This window comes from Myotis nattereri (assembly GCF_964212035.1).
Source record: "Myotis nattereri genome assembly, chromosome: 11".
In the NCBI taxonomy this organism is placed as follows: Eukaryota; Metazoa; Chordata; class Mammalia; order Chiroptera; family Vespertilionidae; genus Myotis; species Myotis nattereri.
In genome coordinates this window covers 55,895,051-55,922,005 of record NC_138086.1, presented here as the reverse complement: position 1 = coordinate 55,922,005, position 26,955 = coordinate 55,895,051, and the positions used below count along the sequence as shown (strand labels likewise).

The following is a 26,955-nucleotide window of genomic DNA, read 5'->3' as shown; positions in this document are numbered from 1 at the left end:
TAATATGAAGTAAAGCTCCTAGCATACAGTAAGGCTCTGCAGTTGTTTGTGCCTTCTCTCTGAATAGTTTTATTTTTTTATAATATATTTTTATTCAGAGAGGGGAGAGAAACGATCAGTGATGAGTGAGAATCATTGATTAGCTGCCCTCTGCATGCCCCCTATTGGAAATTGAACCTGAAACACAAGCATGTGCCCTGATCAGGAATTGAACTGTGACCTCCTGGTTCATAGGTCAATGCTCAACCAGTGAGCCACACTGGTTGGGCTGAATTACTTTATATTTGTCTATCATTTGTCCTTTCTTCTTTTCATCATTTTTTTATTACTGCTAAAATGTTCATCTTAATAGAAACTCTTGACTTTTTCCAATGTCAATATCAAGAAAATGGACTTTTTACAATCATTCCAATATTTCTTAATCTTGTTCTGTGCTTTCTGCCATGCACTGGGAAGCATACAACAAGAGCATAAGTTATCACCCCTATCCTTCACGAAATAATCTTCTATAGGGTTATTAATCAGGGCTCATGAAGATCTGAAAATGTATGCAAAACTTTTTTTACCCTATTGAGTGCTTCCATAGATTTCATTTTTTAAAAAGGGCTTATACTTAGAAAAAATTTAGAACTTAATATTTATATTTATTCATCACCTTGGAGAAACAATTACAGAATATCAGCACAAATTGAAATGCTAATTTTGAGACAACAGGAAGAAGAGGACATACTTAAAGTTTAAAGTCTTGATTGTGAGCTTTAGCTCTATTATTTATTAAGCTCTATAGCCTTGACTAGGCAAAACACATAAATTATTTGAATCTGATGATCACCCATAGTATTTATCAGGTTGTTAGGATTAAATTACATCACATTTGAGATAGTACTTTGGAATGATAATATCTTAAGTTAGCATTAGTATAGCACCTGTTATTCTAGTAGCAGTTTGAGGAAGAAGTCCTTTCTAGAGCACTTTTTTGTTGTTGCTAATCCTTACCCAAGGATATTTTACCTTTGCCTTTTAGAGAGAGTGGAAGGGGAGAGAGAAAGAGAGAAACATCAATTGGTTGCCTTCCATATGTGCCCCGATGAGAGAATCGAACTCAACCTAGATATGTGCCCTGACCTGACTGGGAATTGAACCTGCAATCTTTTTTGGTGTATGGTACGATGTTGCAACCAATTTAACCACTCAGCCAGGGCTATCTTGGTTACTATTTTTGTTACGTTTTATGTTCCTAGGATATATATAAAGATTCTTTGACCCTATCTTAGCTTTCATTCCTTTTTTTTGTGTGTGTGTGGCGCTGTGGGGAGATAAAATTAAGGTACATGAAATGGAGAGAAATAAAGTCATCATTTGTTTGGTACTGAGAGCAAATTTTCATCTGGAGATAGAGTAGACCAGGGTAACTGACGAAGACCTCATGTGGATTGAAGTCAAAACTGGTCTTCAAGAATGGATATATTGAGGTAGACAGGGATAAAGGAAATGCTAGAAAAGAGACAAAGTATGAGCAAAGTTCTATGAAGGGGCGTAAGATTAGGTGGTAGAAACAGTAAGGAGCTACAAATGAATAAGGAACCTTATTGCTCTTAAAAGTGAAAAGTGGTTTCTAACTCCCTCCATTTTTATTCCCCTTAACCCCAAGATTAGCAGAAAGAAGATATATTCTAATGCCACTGTGTTCCATCCTGAAGGGTTTTTCCTTGGGGGAAGAAGTATGGATATGATGTATGTCCCAAGATTCATGGTTATGGTAGTAATTGTAACATTGTTTCTGGAATGAGAGGGGGTATGTTCTGAAAGTTTTGCCATTTCTCTCACTACCTTTTGCCTGGAACAGTGCATATATTTGGCCCTCTGAATCATCGATGAGAAACCCAGGGATATGGAGGGCCAACTGTGTATTTATTGAAAAAAATCTGCGTATTCAGAGTTGTGCAGCCTTCATCACATTTTAATGACCTTTGTCCACTATCAGTTCCTTCCCCATTCCTCCAAAACTTCTGGCTCTAGGCAACCACTGATCTACATTTTATCTCTATGGATTTGCCTATTTTGGACTTTTTATATGAATGAAATAATACAATATGTGGTCTTTTGGGATTGTCTTCTTTCACTTAACATAGTGCTTTCAAGGTTTATCCATGTTGTAGTATATATTAGTAGTTATTCATAAGAATAACAGCTTATTGCATGGATATACCACATTTTGTTTATCTGTTCATCACTTGGTGGGCTTTTCAGTTGTCTCCACCTTTTGGGAACGTTATGAGGAATGCTGCTATGAGCATTTGTGCACAAGTTTTTGTGTGGACATATGTTTTCATTTTTCTTGGTAGTATACCTATAAGTGGAGTTTCTGGGTCATATTGTAACTTTGTTTAACCTTTTGAGAAACTACAAACTGTTTTTCAAAGTGTGCTACATTCCCACCAACAATGTATGAGGGTTTCAATTTCTCCATATCCTCATCTGCGCTTGTTATTTTCTGTCTCTTTTATTTTAGCCCTCCTACTGAGTATAAAGTGGTATTTCATTATAGTTTTTATTTGTATTTCCACGACAGCAAATGGTATTAAGCATTTTATTTTGTGCTTATTAGTCACCTGTATATCTTCTTTAGGGAATGCCTATTCATATGACCTGTATCCACTATCAGTCACTTTTCCCCATTTTCAAATTATTTTTCATTTTATTATTGAGTATACTGCTGCCTTTTTTGTAAATAGTTTTATTGGACACTCATACTATAACTTTGCACTTTGTCCATGGCTGTTTTATACAACAAGTAGAGGCCCGATGCATGAAATTTGTGCAAGAGTAAGCCTTCCTTCCCCTGGCTGCAGGCACTGGCTTCCCTCTCGCACCCGGGACCTGGGCTTCCCTGGCAACCCTGTCTTCATCTGGAAGGTCATCCAAAGGACATCAGTCTAATTAGCATAGTACGCTTTATTATTATAGATGACAAAGTTGACTGTTGTTGCTGAGATGATGTGGCCTGCAAAACCTAAAATAGTTGCTATTTGGCTCTTTAGAGAAAAAGTTTGCTGGCCTTTGGACTAGATTAATTTTGTAGCCATTAAAACACTTAAGAAGCATTATTAAACAAATAGTAAGTAAATTAGAATGAAAGTAATACAAAATAGTGTATACTCTATGATTTCAGCTCTAAAATGTTGTAACTGTATGCGTGGCAGAGACTAAAAGTTAGGACACTAAAATATTAACAGCAATCTCTGGATTGTGGATTTATGATTGATTATAACTGATGCAGAAAATCTAAAGAAAGAAAATTACATTTTACAAAATGGGCTTGTATTAGAAACATTTGGTAATCAGCAATAAATATATCTAAGATGACTTTTAAAAAATAAATTCATGTTCCTGTTTCTCTGCTTTTTATGTTCTATGAAGACATAAACATGAGAATCATTATTTTTCAGCTCTAGATGCCATGTTTGGAATAGGCGGCCTTTAAATCTTTTTCTTTAGGAAGTGATCTTGAAACTAATGCTTAATATAGTGTTTTGTTTGTGATGGAATAGTGAATACGTAATACATTTTTGTTAATTAAATTCCCGTTTATGATTTCCATGTTAAATTTTTCCACAAAATTTTAATATATTTCACTGTTGGGCCTAGGAATGTTTCATTTATTAGAAAAATTTATTAAAAACCTTATTTATTAAACTTCTTAGCATTATTTTAATATTTTAAAAATATTTTTTATTTTTTTACAGAGAGGAAGGGAGAGGGATAGAGAGTTAAAAACATCGATGAGAGAGAAACATCGATCAGCTGCGTCCGGTACACCCCCTACTGGGGATATGTCCACAACCAACGTACATGCCCTTGACCGGAATCAAACCTGGGACCTTCCAGTCCACAGGCCGATGCTCTATCCACTGAGCCAAACCAGTTAGGGCTAATTCAATTTTTTAATACTTTTATATGTTATACTGAAGAGGATGCACCCTTAGCCCCAGGTTATTTTTTCCTTTTCTTGTAGCTCATGTATGGCTTTCAGCTGTGTGTTCTTTATATTCAACCCCTAAAGTAGGGAGTGTGCTTCATGTGTTTCCTCTACCTAAGTTGTTCATTATATACTGAGATCCAGGTCGTCTAGGTATTTGACTTCTTTGAAGCATTGGGACATAGAACTAGACTTTTTATGTGGTGCTGTAGAGCGCTAAGTACCATTTCTTTAATGTGTTTAGCTAAAGCTGCATGCTTACATTTTTCTGCATTTCCACCATTTAAAAGAAAAATTATGAGTCAGTAAGTTTCATGTTGTTGAGGTGTTAGTAGAGAAAACACTAAATTGAAAATTAGGAACCCTGTTGGTTGTTTATTTTTTTTTTAATTTTCTTTATTGATTAAGGTATTACATATGTGTCCTTACCCCCCATTACCCCTCCCCCTCAATACCCCCTTTTTCCCCTCTCTCATGCCCTCACCCCCCTGGTTTCTGAGTCCATTGGTTATGCTTATATGCATGCATACAAGTCCTTTGGTTGATCTCTCTCCCTTACCCCCACCCTCCCCTGCCTTCCCTCTGAGGTTTGACGGTCTGATCTATGCTTCTGTGACTCTGGATCTGTTTTTGTTCATCAGTTTATGTTGTTCATTATTTTCCACAAATTCATGAGATCATATGATATTTATCTTTCTCCAACTGACTTATTTCGCTTAGCATAATGCTACCAGGTCCATCCATGCTGTTGCAAATGGTAGGAGTTCTTTCCTTTTTACAGCAGCATAGTATTCCATTGTGTAAATGTACCACAGTTTTTTAATCCACTCATCTGCTGTTGGGCACTTAGGCTGTTTCCAAATCTTAGCTATGGTAAATTGTGCTGCTATGAACATACGGGTGCATATATCCTTTCTGATTGGTGTTTCTAGCTTCTTGGGATATATTCCTAGAAGTGGGATCACTGGGTCAAATGGGAGTTCCATTTTTAGTTTTTTGAGGAAACTCCATACTGTTCTTCACAGTGGCTGCACCATTCTGCATTCCCACCAGCAGTGTGAGGGTTCTTTTTTCTCCACATCCTCACCAGCAATTGTCATTTGTTGATTTGTTGATGATAGCCATTCGGATAGGTGTGAGCTGGTACCTCATTGTCGTTTTGATTTGCATCTCTCAGATGCTTAGTGACTTTGAGCATGTTTTCATGTCTCTTGGCCTTCCTTGTGTCCTCTTTCAAAAAGTCTTAATCTCACTATGTAATCTAGACTAAGTAAATTAACTTCTGGCTCTGCACTAATCGGGGTTTATGGTAATTATTACAGATCCCATTCAGTTCTAACATACTAAAGATTCCCAGGTCAGGTGGGTACTGATCTTGATTTGTTTGTTTTTATTCATACCTCCTACTCAAAACACTCACATATCCTGTCACACCCCACATTTTGAATACCATTTGGGGAGTTATTTCTTTCTTTAATTTTTAATTATTTTTTTATTGTTTAAAGTATTACATATGTCTCCTTTTTCCCAGTTGGTCCCCCCCCACCCCCGCTATTCCCACCCCTGAGAATAAGCCCCCACCGCCCCAGTGTCCGTGTCCATTGGTTATGCTAATATGCATGCATACAAGTCCTTTGGTTGATCTCTAACCACCCTGTCTCCCCTGCCTTCTCTCTGAGGTTAGACAGTCTGTTCAGTGGTGGGAGTTAGTGGGGGGGAGGTCAGTCTCTGGATCTATTTTTGTTCATCAGTTTATGTTGATCATTATATCCCACATATGAGTGAGATCATGATATTTATCTTTCTCGGACTCGCTTATTTCACTTAGCACAGTGATGGCGAATCTTTTGAGCTCAGCGTGTCAGCATTTTGAAAAACCCTAACTTAACTCTGGTGTCGTGTCACATATAGAAATTTTTTGATATTTGCAACCATAGTAAAACAAAGATTTATATTTTTGATATTTATTTTATATATTTAAATGCCATTTAACAAAGAAAAATCAACCAAAAAAATGAGTTCGCGTGTTACCTCTGACACGCGTGTCATAGGTTCACCATCACTGACTTAGCATAATGCTCTCCAATTCCATCCATGCTGTTGCAAATAGTAAAAGTTTCTTCTTTTTATAGCAGCATAGTATTCCATTGTGTAGATGTACCACAGTTTTCTAATCCACTCATCTGCTATTGGGCACTTAGGCTGTTTCCAAATCTTAGCTATTGTAAATTGTGCTGCTATGAACATAGGGGTGCATATATCCTTTCTGATTGGTGTTTCTGGTTTCTTGGGATATAGTTCTAGAAGTGGGATCTTTCTGATTGGTGTTTCTGGTTTCTTGGGATATAGTTCTAGAAGTGGGATTACTGGGTCACATGGGAGTTCTATTTTTAACTTTTTGAGGAAACTGGGGAGTTATTTTTTATAGTGTATAGCAGGGGTCCTCAGACTTTTTAAACAGGGGGCCAGTTCACTGTCCCTCAGACCGTTGGAGGGCTGGACTATAGTTTAAAAAAAACTATGAACAAATTCCTATGCACACTGCACATATCTTATTTTAAAGTAAAAAAACAAAATGGGAACAAATACAATATTTGTATTTGCATGTGGCCCGTGGGCCATAGTTTGAGGACCCCTGGTGTATAGGGTTGATAATTAGATTTAATTGACTTTGGGATTAAGCACTCCTCTAGTCTATTTTATTAGGAGACCTTAAAGTAGGATGATAAAGTTTATTTAAACATTTCATTATATTCCTATATGGTCAGATAGTATGCTTGACCTCAAACATAGAAGACATAGTACACTAATCTTTGTTTTTTTCTTTGGGAAATAAAAGCATTTTATTAAAAGTATTGAATTGGCAAAAGTGTCTTAAAATTAATATTTCTGTTTTCCAGTCCTTACTGAGTATATCATATTCAACAAGGTCCCTAAAAGTAAAGAATAATGGGTATAAATAATGACTCCATAACAAATCCAGTTGGAAGTCAGGTGGTTTTCATTCCTTAATTTCAACAAAATTAGAGGAGGACCTAATCAGATTATCAGCTCATATATTACTAAAACTAAATTTTGATGAAATATAACTGTGATTTGGATTCGTAAGTTGAAAGGAGTTCAAAAACTCATTGTTAGTGATACAACAAAACTTCTTCTACTCTTGTATACTTATTTTGTGGGAACATGGCTTTGGTGGTTTTATTTAGAAAACAAAAAATATAGCCCAACCAATATGGCTCAGTGGTTGAGCATCCACCTATGGACCAGGAGGTCATGGTTCGATTCCAGGTAAGGGCACATGTCAGGGTTATGGGCTCAATTCCCAGTAGGGGACATCCATGAGGCAGCCAATCAATGATTCTTATCATTGATGTTTCTATCTCTCCCTCTCCCTTCCTCTCTGAAATCAATAAAAACATATTTTAAAAAAAGAAAACAAAAATATAAATAAAAATGATCTTCAGCTCTATTTCTTTTTTATTCACTATTATTTTGTATTAGTTTCAGGTGTACAGCATAGTGGTTAGACTATCATATACATTATAGTGCTGTGAAAAAATCAGTTTATTTTATAACTAAATCCTTATAGGTTTTAAAAGGGAAACAAAGGTACTCTAGAGATATGTAACATAGTATTTATGAGTGAATTGAGGTGTTGGAAGAAGGGGTATTCTTTTAATTTAGCAGCAAGCTTATAATTCTGTGCCTTTAAAATTTGACTCAAATTGAATTTCAGGTTGACGCTTTTGACATTGTAACAAAGTAGTTTCTCAAGTACTCTATAAGGATGGAAATAAAGGTTTCTGTATTTTATTTTCTTATTTATTTTTTAGGTTTATGTATATACTTTCTTATAGTGAATTATGAGGGGGAAGTTGCTGCCTGATTCACTGGCTCAAGGAGGAAGAAATTTCTTCTTTCATAGATAGGCCACTGCTTTCCACGAAACATGCCTGTAGGTCAATTGATTCAAAAATCTTTTAGTGGAATTAAACTTCTATCAACATCTCCTCAAAAATACTTGTTGAAATCTACTCAGGAAAACTATGAATTTTACTACGCTAATGATATTTTTTAAAAAATATCTGATTTTTCTACATAAAAAAGCCTTATATAGGAAATTAATACATATTATTTTAATTTTATGTGATTGGTTATTATATCCTTTATTGATTAATGTATCTTTAAATCTCTCTCTCTCTCTCTCTCTCTCTCTCTATATATATATATATATATATATATATATATCTACACACACACACACATACACATACACTGTTCAGTAAATAGTGCACTGTGACATTCTTAACTGTTTTTAAATAAGGTCTTGTAGTCATTTCTCTGAAAAAATATGTAGCATTAGGAACATGGTTTATAATAGGATTGTTTCTATGGGAAAGTCAGTATTTACTTTTATCATTTTGACAAAAGGACCTTTCCCAGGAAAGTATTCTGCCAAGAATGTGAAGATTGCCTTTACTGCCAAACGGTCACCCACTTCTCTAGTCAGGCAAGTCTACACAATGACTCTTCCATATACCGTGTTCATTCCATCGCCTTTGCTCATTCCTATACTGTTTCTTTCTCCAATTAAATACTGTTTATTATTTAATCCTATTTAAATTACAATACTAGAGGCCCGGTGCATGGGGCGCGGGGTCCCCTTAGCCCAGCCTGCACCCTCTCCAATCCGGGACCCATTGGGGGATGTCTGACTGCCGGTGTCCCGATATCCCTCTCACAATCCAGGACCACTGGCTCCTACCTGCTCGCCTACCTGCCTGATCTCCCCTAACTGGCCCCCCTTCCAGCCTGATCACCCCAAAACGCCTCTGCCTGCCAACCTGATTGCCCCTAACTGCCCCCTCACTCGCCAGCCTGGTCACCCCTAACTGCCCCCCCCCAGCCAGCCTGGTTGCCCCTAACTATGCCCCCACCAGCATGGTTGCCCCTTACTTCCCTCCCCCCGCCAGCCTGGTCACCCCCAAGTGTGCCCCCTGCTGTCCAGGTCACCCCCAACTGCCCCCCCTGCTGGCCTGGTCGCCCCTCACTGTCCCCTTTGCCAGCCTGGTCACCCCTTATAGCTCCCCCTTCCGGCCTGGTTGTCGCCAACTGCGCCCCCTGCCGGCCTGATTGCCCCTCACTGCCCCTCCTGCTGGCTTGGTCGCCCCATACAGCCTGCTGCTCAGTCATTTGGTCGTCCCTCACTAACCCCCCTTCCAGACTTGTTGCCCTACTCACCCTGTTCAGTCATCCGTTCGGTTGTTTCGGATGTGACGGCCCCTGGTTCTTTATATATATAGATTGCTTGATTAACCTCTTATTTTTGTGTATGGTTATCGTCAATGAACTTTTAAGCTATCTTTGGAATGGTACCAATTCTATACTACTATCATTCTTTTAACTTACATTTAGTTAGCCAATATTCTTCATTCTCTTTGTAGGATATACTGACTTATATCCCTAGCAATAAAGCTAGGCTAATAGACCACTTTCTAGTATTTCTGTCTACTTCTGTTCCCATCTTTTGAGTTTTAAGCTTATCAAAAGTCAGTTGTATGATGCCTGGTTTATGTATTTTAGGGAGAGGATCAACAAAGGCTGACCTGCGGGATTGATGGTTTAGATTAAGTATAAGTGAGAATTGTCAAGTGAATGTGGGAGAAAGAAGGAAAAGTTGATACAGTTGGTCTGTGGTGCAAGCTGAACATTTGTGACTTAGAGGAGAAAGATAAGTGTGTTAAAAAAGAAAGTTGTATTTGCTTCTGAACCTGTATTATAATCATATAATTTACTCCTGTCCAGATGGAAGGAATAGGAGTATGGCAAGGTAGTCCCTATGAAAACGAAGTCACTTGCTTTGGAATTTTACTCATAGCTAGTTGCTAGATAGATTGCAGTTGAATTAGGTGTGCAAAAGACAACTATGAAATACTGGTGAAGACTTTTGAAGGACTCTTTGGAAGGATTCAGATTTGTTCACAAATGTTAGTTGCCATGCCACTTAAAAGAAAAGCATAACTTTTGCAGTGTGGGAATGATTTTTCCATGACAAAGACTACATTAATATCACGAAGCAAAACATTATTCAAATAAAAGGTCTTAGCCTAATTTTGAGAGATTTATATGATTGAAGTTAAATGAAATGTATTCATAACTCCCTCTTCTGATCAAGTATTTTGATTTACAAGTATATGCCAGTTACCGGTTTTCCATTTACTGTGTGTGTGTGTGTGTGTGTGTGTGTGTGTGTGTGTATTTAGATAATACAATCATAGATTCTTAAAACCCTGAATGTCCTTAGAGAAAACAAACCTTGGGGAGTTATGTGACTTGCTGAATTTCACAACTAATGAAATGATGAATCTTTCTTTAATTAAGGATATGTGTGTGGGTGTGTGTACATGTATGTGTTTGTATATGTCCAGTGCTTTTTACATAAATTTGTTGATTTTGGAAGTGTGTTTTTTTATGTGTGGTTGTGGGATGATAAACTGTACACTGCTTAGAATAGATAGAACCAGTGAAGTAATTTATATCAGCTCAATTGCAGCCCACATATTTGGGACATTCATTGCCCTTTTTAGGCATTAGCATGAAGTAGCTTAGGGATTTCGAGAGGCAAAAAAAGCTTAGTTTATGTTTTATTTCAGAACTGTAAGGAGTAAAGAAGCAAGTGTTGTATGTGTCTTGTGCTATTTTTAAGCACCTGACCCTGAAAAGACAGATTTGACCTTGAAAGAGGGATCATTAAATCAATATGTACTGAGTGTCTCCAGATGTTCAATACATTACTTAGCCATCAGTGATACCATTGTGAATAAAATGAACACAGAATAGAAGTCCCTGACTTTCCTAGATTTTTACCTCAGTAATTGAATTTATTTCAAGCAATTGAGTTCTTTAACTGCAGTTTAGTCAAGCATGCCAAACTCAAAGGCTAACACGGGCCAAATAAACAAGGTTTAAGTCTATGTGGGCCACACACAAAAAAAAGATTCAATTTTTAGAGAAATGTAGGTTTATTTCGATAGAGACATGCTGAATAAAATGAATAATTGGCTGAAATAAATGATCGTTAACAAAATAATAGAACATTTTAATAAAAATTAATATTTTTTTAAAAATATATTTTATTGATTTTTTACAGAGAGGAAGGGAGAGAGATAGAGAGTTAGAAACATCGATGAGAGAGGAACATCGATCAGCTGCCTCCTGCACATCCCCCACTGGGGATGTGCCCACAACCCAGGTACATGCCCTTGACCGGAATCGAACCTGGGACCTTTCAGTCCGCAAGCCGATGCTCTATCCACCGAGCCAAACCGGTTTCAGCAATATTTTTTTCTTGAACATTAACTTACCAGACACTGAATAACTGCACAGATTAATAAGCATAATGCAAATAAACCTATTTTTTTGTTCTCCAAAAGTGAAATACTTCCTGTGGCGCACACCAAACAAGTCAGTACAAGACTAATGACATGGCAATCAGCTGCTAGTATTAGTGGAAATGGTGAACCTGCGCATAGGCACGTAAGGGAAATGAATGCAACACGATTATAGTAATCAGTCATTAGCGAACTTTGTAGTTTGTTATTAATAATTATGTATAACAGGATATTGTAAAAATTAAGTTACGAAATTTTCTTATATACTGTTATAGTGGCTGGGCCACAAAAATATTTGTTGTGGGCCACATGCTGCGAATTTGACATGCTTGTTGTAAGTGCTATAAAAAATGAAAATTTCTGTGCTATAAGGAACCGGGTAGAGGGGAGCTGTGGAGGGGGGGGGGGGAAGAGGAACATCTGAAATAATCTGAAATAAAGATTTTTTTTTTTAAAAAGAAAAGAATGTATCACCAGAGATCCAGACCTGATCTGAAGGAATAAAGCAAAGGGAGAGGGTCAACAAAGGCTGACATGTGGAATTGATGTTTTAGATGAATTAAGTAAAAGTGAGAATTGTCAGTTGAATGTGTGAGAAAGAAGGGGAATTTGTGGAGAGTGGGCAGGGATGAGCAAACCTGTCAGAGGGGATAGATTGTCCAGAGGCACTGAGATAAGAAAAGGCATACTCAAGTTTGAGAAATGGAAAGAAAGCCGGAGAGTGTGCAGAACAGAAGGGAAGAAAGAGGGTGGAACAGGTGATGATAAGGGAGTAAGCAGTGTTCCGGGTATGTAAGATTTTAGAGAAGGAATTTGTGCTCAGGCCTAAGATCAATGGAGTTATTGAAAGATATTTAAAGCTTTTATTTTGTACTATCACATTTGTATTTTTAAAAAATCACTCTGGCTGCTCTATGGAAAATAGAATGGAGGGGAGACAAGAGTGGATGTGGGAGACCAATTAAAAGTAAGGAGATGATGCTGGTGTTAGAGATGGAGATATAGGCATGCAAAATATATGGTCAGAGAGGTACACATTACAGCTTGGCTTTTGCTTGTATGCTTAAATTATAACTTCATTGCTTCTTTTCATTCCTCATTAAACTGAGTAATTTTTGCACCCATTCTGTCAGGTATATAAGCTTCAGGACCCTGCTATAAATTTTATATTTTTAGGGTAGGGTTGAATACATTACTTGTACTTTTGAACGTATGGGAAATATGCTCTCTTATTTTTAAACTAGAGGCCCGATGCACAGAATTCATGCAAGATTAGGCCTTCCTTCCCCTGGCTGCTGGCTCCGCTTCCCTCTGGCACCCAGGACCCCGGGCTTCCCTCCCAGCCCCGGCTTTGTCTGGTCTAATTAGCATATTAAGCGTTTGTAATTATAAATTCACATGTAAGTAATAATAAAATGGAAGTGTAGATAATAGGATTCATTGTGTAATCCTTTTGTTTTTATTAGAATAGGAAGCGTATGGGGAAATATTTTAAACAAAGTGAAAAGAGCTTTGAACTTAGGCATAACTTAAAAGTAATGGATATTAAGAACTTTAATAGAGAATTATATGTGGATCAATAGAACGAAGTATGGTGGTTACATAAGTTGAATGATTTTAAAAATTTATTACATATTTACCATATACCATAAATTTAGAAAGCACTGTCATCAAAATAGTTTCAAATTTTGTTATTATAAATACTACTAGAAATTGTTAGTAGATATTTTCCTAATTTATAAATGGGAAGCAATGTATTACTGTTGTTCTTATCTTTCTAACCTAGAAAAGTCCCTTTTAGTTGAGATTTACATTAGGGTTTCATGTATTCAGTGGAAATGAGTCAAGAAGAGGGAAACAAATGAACTTGGATAGAGATGCAGAATACTGTATTCCCTGTTCTCCCCACCCTACTCATATTTGTATATTGAAAGTAAAAAATCTATATTTAAAATTATTTTTATGTAGTTGCATTGCTTTTTGATTTTCACTAATTTTATTTTTTACTTTTTTGATTTTCACTAATTTTAAATGTCATTACCTCCTCTATAGTGATGGTTTATAGAATTGAATTGGGTTTAAAATACCTTTGTAAATTTTATTTTGTTTGAAAATGTCACTGTTTTATATATATTGTACCATGAAATGGAACAGCTCTAACTTTGAAAGATTACAGCTCTAACTTGAAAGATTACTTTCTTCTAAATTTGCTAGAAGGAACCTTTTATGGGTTAAATGAACTAATGCAATGGCTTATACCAACCAAGTAAATTCTGTTTTCATAAAATTTTCAGTGTATAATTTTGTAGAAATATTCATTTTAAAGTTTATTTTGAAAGATGCTTATATAGATTGTGATTTTTTTTAAAAGAGACTCTAGAGATTCCTAGATTTAAATTTTTATGTTGAAGCTGAATGTTGTTACCAAGGTTAATATGTGCTTATATACATGGTTCTTGTATTCTAAATAATGGTAACCCTCCTCAGGTTCCTGAGTTTAGGTTACCCTTAAATGTTACTCTTCCTTTCCATATATATAACAAAATCATAGTTGTATAAATTTTAAAAAATAGTATATGAGTGATAATAACTTATGTTTTTTATTTTAAAACAGCCATTTGTTATATTCTTCAATGCCATTATCTTTTGAATGTTTTCTGTAAAAAAAATGACAGTGTAATCAGTTTCTTCACTAGCTTCTTTATTATACATATGTGGGTAATTAACATAATGAGTTAGGGTACACTTTTTATGGCCCCTCCATTGCCTAGCATCTTCATGAATAAACACCTAAAAGAGTAAATTAATTTTAGTACTAATTTAAGGAAAACAGAGTTAAAAACATTTGTTTAAAACTAACACTTAATTTGCCCTGGCCAGTTTTGCACAGTGGTCAGAATCTCGGCCTGCAGACTGAAGGGTCTCAGATTTGATTCCTGGTTAAGGGCAAGTACCTCAGTTGCAGGTTCTCCAGCCCTGGTACGGGCACATGTGGGAGGCAACCAACCAATGTGTCTCTCTCACATCAATGTTTCTCTCTCTCTCTTTCTCACCCTTCTCCCTCCCTTCTATTATTTCTAGAAATCAATGGAAAAAATATCCTCAAGGATTGAAAAACAAAACAAACTGTTACTTAATTCAAGGAGAGGTGTAAACTGTTTTTGGTTTATCTGTTGTCTTTATTATTTGCTCCACTTGCATACTAAATTAGCAGTGTCTCTTGTGGTGTTTTGCTTTTGAGATAGAGTACTGCATATATAATTAGTAATCACCTTTTTCATGGCTAAGTGTAGCCACATTCTTTGAACCATTTTTTGTTGTTATTTTGAATACACTAGTTTTTAAGTGCTAGTATATGCAAGCAGAAACCAATCAGGCTCATACCAAAGGTATTTAGTTTAGAACTTGGCCTATATAACTAAAAGAAGAATGTGAAGATTTCAGAAATGATTGAAAAAGAACCAAGAAATATTTCAAATGTTCTTTTCTTTTTTTAATTGAATTTATTGGGGTAGCATCTATATATATAAAAGCCTAATGTGCAAAGTGTCCCCTTGGGAGTTTGACCAACTGGGAGTTCGATCTCTTGCTATGCTGTGTGCTGACCACCAGGGGGTGGCGCAGAACGAAGGGAGGCCCCTGCTGGCGGCCCACAGCTGGGGAAGGGAGGACCCGGCCCACAGCTGGCAGCCGCTAGGGACCCTACCCATGCACACATTTCGTCTGGGCCTCTAGTTGGTTAATAAAACCATACAAGTTTCAGGTATACATCTCAATAAAATATCATCTGCATACTGCATTGTATGCTCACCACCCAAAGTCAAGTTTCTTTCTATCCCTATTTATCCCCCTTTTGCCTATTTTCACTTCCCCCAAACCCCCTCCCCTCTGACAGCTCTTAGTCCGATCTTTCAAAATCAGGCAAAGTTCTGAATTTCTAATGTATTCTTAGGTCTGGGATGAGAATTTGCATGATCTGTCTGTTAGATTCACTTCAGATTTAACTGGAAAAAATACCATTTTTTTCTATTATAATCTTTAAGCTTTGGCACATAAAATGCTTAGTATGCTTAAAGTCTTAGTCAAATAGATTTGATATACCTTGGGTCTTATGAATGAAAGATAGTGTTAAGATGTAATAGTAATTAAATGAACAAAACCTCAGTATAAATAAATTCAGTCTCTGATAATGATGTCTTTTAGTAGTCATTAAAATGAATTTATATTTCTTGATTAAAAAGCATTTACATATGCTTCTATGTAATATGTTTTTTATAAGGTCAAAAGAAATAGACTGGCAACCTTATTTTACAACACGCATTGTAGATGATTTTGGCACACACCTACGAGTATTTAGGAAGGCTCAACAGAAGATAACAGAAAAAGATGATCAAGTAACAGGTAATATCTTTATTCCTGAAAATTATGATTTTAAAATCTGTTTTGTGTATATCATTCAGTATAGATAGCTTCAATTGTTCTTTTCTTTCTGCAGGTACAGCAGAAGATCTTGTAGAAACCTTCTTTGAAGTTGAAGTTGAAATGGAGAAGGACGTTTGCCGTGATCTAGTGTGCACTTCTCCCAAAGATGAAGAAGGTTTTGTTTTCAATTTCACACTTTTGAGAACAGTAACTGTTCAAGTTGATCAGAGATGAGTTAGTAGGACCAGTGAACAAATATAAGGGTGAAATTATTCTTTTAAGACAGGTAGCATAGTGAAGATACTGTTACTATTCACTTTATTTTATTTTTTAATTCCTAAAAGTAATTTCCAGTTGTTTTTTCTGTTTTGAAGATTACCTTTAAAAGTTAAAGATGGTAATTAAAGATTACCCCTCACGTCTTCTTGGAAAATATAATAAGCATAAACATTTTGTAATGGAAATTTAGTTTTTTGATCGATAGTAATTTTATCTTCACCTTGATTTATTATTTCTAATTCAAGAATATATCTGGTACCCTAAAATATTTTCTAAGATAATGCTTATAATAATTTTAAATACAATTTTTAGGGTAGAACGAGCTTGCCTTCTTTTTGGGAGGTTATATCAGATAAGCTTTAGTTGAGGGTGTTGTGATTTTCCCTAGATTTGCAATGACTAAGAGTCTTTTCTACTTGGCACATTTTTTTATTAATAGTATCAGGTGTATAATATATTCCTGTGAAGTGTCAGTATGTAACAACTACAGTAAAGCATTTCTAGTTGTGGAAATTGTTTTATTTTTATAATGCTTAACATTTTTATTTACTTTGCTTTGCTTTCCTTTCCTCTTCTTTTTATATATATTGTGCAATTCAGTTTTTAATCACCATTATATTAGCACTGATCTGAAATAATTAAATGTAAGAAATAGATATAGTGATGTGCAGTACTTTTATGTAAACTGAGCTCTCAAATATGTAAATTAGAAGAGCATATTCTTTTTTCTGCCAAAATAGTGGAAGTTCTTTTTGGAAAGAATAATTACAGGTAATTTTTAAATGTGCAAATAATTTTTAAGTATGCAAACATAATTAGTGTGGTAGAGTACAGAATACATGGTACAACAAAAGTTGTTTGGGGAGCACCTTTGTAATTGACATTTTTCAGTCATTCAAAGAGTGGGATGTTACTGAGCAGACTTAAAAATACCATTTTGATTATTGGGTAGTTACTATTTGGAGAAGAATGAAGAAGTGTTTTGTTTCTTTGTTATATTTTTATTCATTTCAGAGAGGAAGGGAAGAGGGAGAGAGAGATAGAAACATCAATGATGAGAATCATTGATCAGCTGCTTCCTGCACACCCCCTACTGGGGATCGAGCCCGCAACCTAGGCATGCCCTTGACTGGAATTGAACCTGGCACCCTTTAGTCCTCAGGCTGACGCTCTATCCACTGAGCCAAACCAGCTAGGGCAGAATGAAGAAGTTTTTAATGAATACTGATATGTACTAATTACTAAAATAATAAGCCAATATATTCAGAAAACTGGTTATTTCTACCTTTATGTGTTTTATATCAAGAGTAGATGTGGATTTCATATTTTCTAATGTTATTATAGCTACCTTTTTTTTCTAGGATTCCTAAGGGATTTGTGTGAGGTCTTATTATACTTATTGCTACCTCCTGGAGATTTCCAGAACAAGACCATGCGATACTTTGTCAGGGTAAGCTTAAACTCATACCAAATAAATGGCTGTAAAGAAACTTGGAATAGTACTTCCCAAAAGTTTTGGTCTCGGGTCGCTGTGACTCTCTTAAAAATTATTGAAGACCTCAAAGAGCTTTTTTTTTTTTTAATGTGGGTTTTATCTATCAATATTTACCATATTATAAATTAAAACTAAGAAATTTAGAAACAGAAGAATATACAAACCCACATTCCATTAGTATAGCGAATAATATAATAGACATGTATGTACCAACTACTCAGAGTCAACCAGTGTTATATTTTAGTATAGTTGCTCTGTTCCTCCCTTGAAGATAATCACTATCCTAAAATTGGTGTGTATCTTTTCCTTTTCTTCTTTGTTATTATTCTTTAAATATAGATATAGGAATCCATAAATAGTTATACTGCAATGTTTTGCCATTTAAAAATTAACAGAAATACGTACACAGTAGAGCTATATTTTTGCTTTTCTCCTTTGAACTCTAGGTGTTATTGCGGACATGTATCCATATAGATCTAGGTAGCTGCATCTCAGTTTATTTAATTTATTTATTTTAACTGTGGCAAACTAGTTCATCTAGCTTATGGTGGTTATTAAGTTTTAGTTTTATGTGTATTGTACTTTTCTTAATTAACAGGTTATGTTAGGGAATTTTTATTATGCTATTGATTTGAACAGTGTATTAGATTAAATTTGTTTGTGTTTTTTTTAATTTTGTCCAGGAAATCCTTGCACAAGGAATTCTTCTTCCATTAATAAATCAACTCAGTGATCCTGATTATATTAATCAGTATATCATATGGATGGTATGTACTTTCTAAATTACAACTCTTTAAAACAATTTTTTTAAATATAGAAATAGTACTTGGAGATTAGGATGATTAAGCAACAATTTATTAAATAAAAATGTATCTAGAGATAATCTTTATATTTTCAATATTTCTGTTTGCTATATGTGTTAGTCAAGTTCTCTTTAAGAGATAAAATAATCTTGACAAGTTTGGTGTTGTTACTACTTATTTAAATTTAAAAAAGGATGTTTTACTCCCATGTGTATAGACGGATGACCAGTATTTTTTAAAGTTAGACCCTTTCATGGGGGCCACAGAACCTGATTATTCTTTTCTTTTGTTAACTGTTATAGATCCCTACTAGGTTCTCTACCAAGAGTTTTAAAAATATGCAAATCCACATCATTAAAAATTTTTTAAATGTATATCCCTTGGTTAGGAATTCTCCTGAAATTTATTCTAAAATGATGATAAGCAGATTTGCAACAACATTTAAGGCCACTAATGCAAACATTGCATATAATACTAAAAAACTGAAAGCAATTTAAGTGTTTCATATAGAGGATTAGTTTAATAAATTATGCATATTAATTCAATAGAATACTATGCAGCCATTAAAAATGATGATGGTATATCCTTAGTCTGCTACCTTTGCATAGCTCCCTTTACTGCATTACTTGGTTTAAATTTAATTGGCAGTCATAATGATTAGTTCCTTCACATCTTCATATACTGTTTCTCTCTCTCTCATTGTACTTGCTTGGTGAAATGACACTCTAGTTAAATTCAACTTAACCGTCCATCTACTCTATTTTTATTCTTAAACAGCAAGTGACTGGAAAAAAAGACAAAATAATAGTGTTCATATAATCATAGTGATTCTGTTAAATTTAGGTTGGAGAATCCCACTCTTCTGTTTAAAATCCTCTAGTAACTTTCATTCCACATAGAATGAAAGTCGAAACATTTATTGTAACCTACTGGTTTGCTCTTCATCACCACTGATCTTGTTGTCTACTCTTCTACCTTTCTTTGATATAGCTCAACTGTCATGGCTTCCTTGTTATCATCCATCAAACATTCTGAGCATGCTTTTCTACTTTCTAGCCTATTGTATACTTTATTTCCATAGTTTAGTTTGTGACCCATGAGAATTTAAGTACTCTGAGTACAGAGATTTTCATTTTGTTTTGTTATAAGCATTAGGAATATGTTAAGTTGTGCCTTTCACATGGTAGTCACTCAAGATTCTGTTTTCCCTTAATAAGTGAGTCCCGCTCCCATCTGTTTTTTAAACTTTATTTTTTAGATCCGTGAGTCTAATTGCAACTATGAGGCCTTTATGAACATTATTAAATTGAGTGACAATATTGGAGAGTTAGAAGCAGTCAGAGATAAGGCAATAGAAGAATTACAGTATCTTCGATCTTTAGATACAGCTGGTGATGGTAAGTAATTTAAGTGAAAGAATGTTTTACTTCTTTATTGTTTACTGTATCTTCAAACAAAATTGGAATTTACCTAAATGTCATTTTATGCTATTAGTTATTTTTGCCTTAACTAAATTGAAATCTAGCTTATTGTGTTATAACATGTATTAAGAATACATTATAGCTGTGGCCATTTGCTCAGTGGTTAGAGTGTCAGCCCACAGGCCCAAAAGTCACAAGAAAGGGCACATACCTCAGTTGCAGGTTCCCCAACCCTGGTAGGAGTGTTGTGGGAGGCAACCAATCGATGTGTCTCTCTCACTTCCCTCCTCTCTCCCATCTTTATAGAAATCAATGGAAAAAATATCCTCTGGTGAGGATTAAAAGAAACACAAAAACAAAAAACAAAGAATAAGCTATTATAATTTTGAATGTGAGATTATTATTGCAGTTATCTCTAAAGTAAAGAGAATTGGTAAGGCCGAAACCGGTTTGGCTCAGTGGATAGAGCGTCGGCCTGCGGACTGAAAGGTCCCAGGTTCGATTCCGGTCAAGGGCATGTACCTGGGTTGCGGGCAGATCCCCAGTGGGAGATGTGCAGGAGGCAGCTGATCGGTGTATCTCTCACATCGATGTTTCTAACTCTCTATCTCTCTCCCTTCCTCTCTGTAAAAAAATCAATAAAATATATATATAAAAAAAGAGAATTGGTAAGGTTTAATATTAACTAAATAATTTCATTATATAATTTTAGGTTATTTCATTATTAACTATAATAATTTTTTTATGCATTGGCTATTATATTAAACTAGGGGCCCAGTGCACAAATTTGTGCACCTTGAAAGGAACTGTGGGCCACGAAGCTGGGGTGGGCACAGGGGAAGGTCTTGGCCTATCCTCCACGCCCCACCCAGCCCCTCCTGCCATGGCCCCACTCCCGCTGCCCCCACACACTGACGGCGCTGGCCCCGCTTGCACCTGCTGACAGTGCAGAGCAATTGGGGCCAGCCGTGGGTACAAACGGGTCTGGTGCTGGCAGCAGGTGTGAGTGCCGGGTGGGACCGCGGTTCGTCGGAGCAAAGAATTTTCAGTAACCACCAAAGGCTCGCCCCGATGACAGCGACCGGCATCCCACCTTGGTCTGGCTCCCCTGCTTACCTGCTCCACCATACTGCTGCGGCCAATGCCCACCATATTCCACACGTGCCCTCGGGTAGTCAGTGCATGTCATAGCAACTGGTTGTTTGGTTGTTTCACCATTCTATTTGCATATTAGCCTTTTATTATATAGGATAACAGAAAGGGCATGTTTAAAGTATTTCACATATAACTATCACTTTCTAGTTCATAATCAATTTGTTTGTTTTTAGATATCAACACTATCAAAAATCAAATAAATAGCTTATTATTTGTAAAGAAAGTATGTGACTCAAGAATACAACGGTTGCAGTCAGGCAAAGTAAGTAAAGTACTTTTGAGTTAACATTTAGTTATAAATATTCTTTATTTATTAAAATGTTTAGCAGGGTGGGGGCATAGGTGAAAAAGGTGAAGGGGATTGAGAAGTACAAACTGTGGCCCGGACAGCCTGGCTCAGTGGTTAAGCGTCAACCTATGAATCAGGAGGTCTTGGTTTGATTCCTGGTCAGGCTGTATGCCCCGGTTGCAGGCTCAATCCCAGATTCTTTCTCATTGTTGATGTTTCTATTTCTCTCTCCTCCCTTCCTCTCTTAAAATAAATAAAATAAATTATATATATATATATATATATATATATATATAGCCAGTTATAAAATATGTGGTGGAGAAGTAATGTATAGTACAAGAAATATAGATAATAATATTGTAATAACTGTGTAGGGGCAGATAATTGCTAGACTTATTGTGGTGATCACATCATAAGGTATATAAATGTCTAGTCACTATAATTATACATCTGAAACTAATGTATGTCTAATATAAAAGTAAATTTTTAAAATGTCTAGCAAATAACAAAAAGTATATTCACCAGTGCACTATGCTACAAAAGAACTTTAAGAAAAAAATTTCTCTGATATAATGTAGTATAAATATTTGTGAAATCAAGCTAAAGAGATTGAAATACTGCCTAAAAAATGCTAAAGTAATTAAAGATATTTTATTCCTTAATTTATTCATCTAGCCGTGGGCAAACTACGGCCAGCGGGCCGGATCCGGCCCGTTTGAAATGAATAAAACTAAAAAAAAAAAAAAAGACCGTACCCTTTTATGTAATGATGTTTACTTTGAATTTATATTAGTTCACACAAACACTCCATGCTTTTGTTCCGGCCCTCTGGTCCAGTTTAAGAACCCATTGTTGCCCTCGAGTCAAAAAGTTTGCCCACCCCTGTATCCACTTTTACTTATTAAAAAATCTATTTATTGAATTTTATGCATGGGACACCATGGTAGATTGACTAATAGACAAAATATCTACTATCATGGAGCTTACATTTTAGTTGCAATCAGAAAATAAGCCAATAAATAAATTGATATATAATGTGAAAAAAAAGTAGAAAATAAGTAAAAGTGTGGGGGGAAAAGAAGTAAAGCAAAATACAGGGATAGAGAATGTCCAACAGTATTTTGTATAGGTGCTGAGAGATCTGGTGACATTTAAGCATAGGAAGGCGTAACATGAGAGAGTCCTATGACTTTTTTTTTTTTTAGATTATTTTTTAAAGAGTCTTACAGGCAAGGTGAAAGCAAAGGCAAAGGTCTAGAGATAGGAAAATGGTGAGTTCATGGAGGTCAGTGTGGCTGCTATGGAGTGAATGAGAGGAATTGTCAATAGGAATGAAATTGAAGAGGAACCTTGGGGTTAGATTATATATGGTTTTACCTGCCATAGTAGGATTTTTTTTAAAGATTCTAATTGTAATGTGAATCCATTAGATATTTTTCTTGGTGAGTGATGTAATCTGATTTGAGAATTAAAATATTTACTTTGATTCTTCGTGATGAATAAATTGCGAACTGGTGGGGGCAAGAATGGAAACTAAGATCATTTACAAGACAATTGCAGTACAGTAATAGATGTCTGTAGGGGTTGTCAGAAGTAGAGACTGGATATAGGGCGAATAGGATTTACTAGTGGATTAAATATGGTGTGATAGCCGAAACCGGTTTGGCTCGGTGGATGGAGCGTCGGCCTGCGGACTGAAGGGTTCCAGGTTCGATTCCGGTCAGGGGCATGTGCCTTGGTTGCGGGCACATCCCCAGTGGGGGGGAGTGTGCAGGAGGCAGCTGATCGATGTTCCTCTCTCATCGATGTTTCTGACTCTCTATCTCTCTCCTTTCCTCTCTGTAAAAACTAAATAAAATTAAAAAAAAAATATGGTGTGATAAACTAAAAAGGCACTTGGATGAGTTGAGCAACTGTATGAATAGTGTCACTTTTTACTTAAATGGATAAAACTGAGGGAGGAGGAGATTTGGAGGAGTGAATCTAACTTTGGATGTTTCAGTTGAGTTCCCTGTTCAGTAGTCAAGTAGACATGCTAATTAGTAAACTCCAATTCAAGGGAAAGTTTAGTGGTGGAAATATCTTTGAGAATTCTAAAGGTTATCAGATGTTTACCTAAAGTTAAGAGACTGGATGAGGTTACCTAAAAGAGTGAGTGTAAGAAGATACCAAGAACTCAGTCCTGAGGCACTTCAGTTACTAGTGTTTAAGACAAAGTAGAAAATCAAAGGTACAGAGTTAAGTGGCTGGTGAGATTGAGGGAAAACCTGAGAGAGAGATCCTAGAAGCCATGTAAAGAAAGTGTTTAAAGAAGTGAGAGATCAGGTATGTCAAAGGCTACTAATAAGTTGAGTAAGATGAAACTTTGAATTGCCCTTGGATATGCCACCAAGGGGATTATTGGTGATCTGATGATAAACAATTTTGGTGGAATAGAGAAACCTTAATGAGGGGAGTCAGTCCAGGAGGAAATGGGAAGAGATGAATTAGAAATAGTGATTATTGTTAGTTGTTTAGAAGAGTTTTACTATAAAATAGAGCAGAGATTTGGGGCTGTCAGAGAGGAAAAAGCATTTTTAATTAAATTTAGTTTTTAGTGTAGTCACTTTTTTGGGCTGGTTTTCTATTTTGGAAATTTATTTGTGACTCTGATCATGTAATTTTGCAATTTTTCTTAAGGAATACAAGACATTTTAAAATAACTTTAGTTTGCTAGATTAATTTTAGCTCACAGTACTTGGGGTCCACATTTCATATACGCAGGTGCGTGCATTTGTGTGTATGCCTGTCTTTGTTTTATCTGTGTTAAAATTAGTTTAATATACCCATGCAAATTCAGAATAGAAAAATGATATGGTTTCACTAGTGCTTATTGTTTCTTTTAAGTAGTTGCACTATCTAGATCAGGGGTGGGCAACCCCTGGCACCCGTGCCAAACATGGCATGCCAGTAACTTTCGCTGGCACGCGAAACCCTCTCTTATAATCTTCCATTTACAATTTTTTTCTTAATATTGACTTTTTAATTTTTCAGATAAATTCATTGTAGGTGCATCTTAGATAAATAAATAATTTTACATAACAAGTTTTCTTAAAGACCATAGACATGGCTGACTTTGAAATGCAGTTGGTTGAATTTCAGAGTAGTTCAATTTGGAAGCAGAAATTTATTGACCTAAGAGTAGACTTGGAAAACATTGAAAAAAAGCGATTAGAGACAGGAGTACCAGAGAGAAGTGTCGAAAACGAACTATTGAGGATTTGGAATGCCATTCCAGAAAATTGTTTCTGTTTAAAAAACTTTGCAACAGCGTTACTCTTCATGTTTTCATCCGCATAAGCTTGTGAATCTTTGTGCTCAGTGATGAATTTTGTTAAGTCTCCTAATAGGAGTAGCCTGACGGATGAAAGTAGTAGCTCGTGCATATCTCTGAAGGTCACGAAATATAAACCTGATGTAAAATCTCTGTCATCAGTGATGCAGCAGCAAAAGTCCCACTGATAATATCAAATGGAGTCATAAAGTTTTCTGTCGCACTATCAGTGTATATGTATACATTAAAAAATAAATGTATTTTTCATCATCATATACTGTGCTTTTGTCGCTCGAATGAATTTTATTATTTCTTCAAGGTTCTTCACATACGCACACCTTAAGAGATATCAAGTAGGCGTAACACGTTCTCAAAAAATTATCGTTGGCACGCAGAAGAATTTTGAGTCAGAGATTTTGCTGGTTTTGGCACGCACTCACAAAAAGGTTGCCCACCCCTGATCTAGATCTTAGAGTTAGTGGTCCATCATCATTATTTAAAGTCTTCTTGCCCAGATGCTTTTTGATATTGAATCCTTTAACAATCTCAATGTCTTGTTTGGAAACCTGTCAGTTCTGTTTTGAATATCAAACTTTATCTCTTTAATAGCTCTGGTCATGCATCATTCCTTTGGAAATAACCTCAGAATCTCCACAGAGATGTTTTTTTTAAACATGCTACTCATCTTGAAATCTTAGAAGATCTTTTATCATACCTTTTTATTACAAATAAAGTTATAGTGAACACTCTTCCCCATCCCATTCTTTGTGGAGCTGCTGCTGGGCAGGAGAAATATAGGAGAGAAATCATGTGCTGACACTGGGTTGTTTTATGCCAGATATTTTAAGTCAATTACTCTTACTTTCAGTACTTATATGAAGGGATACTAATTATACAAGAAGTTATTTTCCTCCAAATTATCTTCCTTCTCCTTTATGTATCACTATGCCTAATTTAGTATCTGTCCCTGAATAATAGAGCCTATTTAACTTCTAGAGAATGTCTGTCTTTTAAAATCGAGGGTTGTGAGATATGGATTTGGGAATATATACAGAGAAGCTGGTTAAAATAGTTCACAGAAATATTGTGGGTTTTAGAAGAAAGGACAGCAGGCTTTAAAAACAAACTCATTCTTACTTGCTTTATGGTCATAGGTAAACTTTTTGGTATTTAGCTTTCTTATATGTTAAACTAGAGGCTTGGTGCACGAATTCATGCACAAGGACATGCGGCCGACCAGGGGGAGGGGCCACGGGCAGTTGGCTGGCCATCCCTATCCCCTGGTCAAATTTGCATATTAGACTTTTATTATATAGGATGGCTTTGGTGGTACTTAATCCAATAGAATTGTTGTAGAAATTAAATGAAGTAATGTGTGTAATGTACCTAGCATAGTGCTTGAAAGGTAGATTTTGAACCTTTTTTTTCTCTTCATTTGTTTTATATGTAGGTAGTTATCTTGCTTTTATAACTCCAAAAAGCATACATAATTTATTGTTTACATAGTCTGAGAAGAAATACATTTTCTATATTTATATTTCTATAAAATACTTTATAGAAATTTTACTCTCTTGGGAGCAAAATTATTCTTTTGGGAATATTTTCTGTTTTCCCAGTAGATAGACTTCAATCTATACTTAAAAATGTTGGGATTTGTTTATTCTTGGACATATTAAGCATTCTAAATATCCTCTTGAGCCTCTAAAATGTCCGTTTTCATTTGGAGTATGTAGAAAGAGGGAGAGAATTTGAAAACACAGTAATTTAGAATTATTTTGTATTGGAAGAAATTAGTGCTTATCATATTTAATATATATTTACTAAGCAACTCCTGAAAATAACATTCACTGAGCCAAGACTATTCTATTGGGAACTCACATGTATGAGAAGGGAAATACTTTATTTTTATTCTATTTTAATTTGTAATTTGATTTTTTACACCTATATAAAAATCTTTAACCTAATGAGTGAATAGATGAAATATTAACCTACATTCGCTTTTATCTATAGGAAATAAATACTGTGAAACTGGCAGCAAACTTTGGGAAACTTTGCACAGTCCCTCTGGCCAGCATCCTTATAGACAATGTTGCACTACAATTTTTTATGGGTAGGTAAATCCATTTTATGAAAATAATATAATCCTTGAAATTTTTAATAATTGTAACTATTATTAAATTTTAAGTACTCAGTATTAAGTATGCCAGATCTGTCTCACGTCTTTCTCTTATTCTCCGAAATGTTCGTTTTTTTTCCACTGGAAAACAGAGGTAGAGATTTATTTTGTTTTGAAGAAACAAATGCTTATTATAACTCTGATGTGCATTTGCTAAACTTCTTTTAAAATAAACCTTGGAAGAGTCTACTGTGAATTTAAATTATTTGAGGAAGAGTATTTTATGAGG

General features: G+C 35.5%; 1 protein-coding gene across 3 annotated transcripts in view; it reads left to right on the top strand.

Annotated features, from left to right (window-relative positions):
- SNX13 (sorting nexin 13) overlaps positions 1–26,955 on the top strand; it is a 102,172-nt gene that overhangs the window by 31,988 nt on the left and 43,229 nt on the right. For 2 of the 3 annotated variants that reach the window (XR_013996567.1, XM_081101884.1), the window contains exons 6-12: positions 15,653–15,774; positions 15,869–15,970; positions 17,436–17,524; positions 18,253–18,336; positions 19,631–19,769; positions 21,122–21,210; positions 26,561–26,660. Coding sequence is in view for 2 of the 3 variants with exons in the window: in XM_081101884.1 (XP_080958010.1) it covers positions 15,653–15,774; positions 15,869–15,970; positions 17,436–17,524; positions 18,253–18,336; positions 19,631–19,769; positions 21,122–21,210; positions 26,561–26,660 (725 nt within the window). In the remaining variant the exon portion in view is untranslated. Of the gene's footprint in view, positions 1–8,425; positions 8,493–15,652; positions 15,775–15,868; positions 15,971–17,435; positions 17,525–18,252; positions 18,337–19,630; positions 19,770–21,121; positions 21,211–26,560; positions 26,661–26,955 lie in introns of all 3 variants that reach the window. The other variant, XM_081101885.1, reaches the window with a different exon arrangement.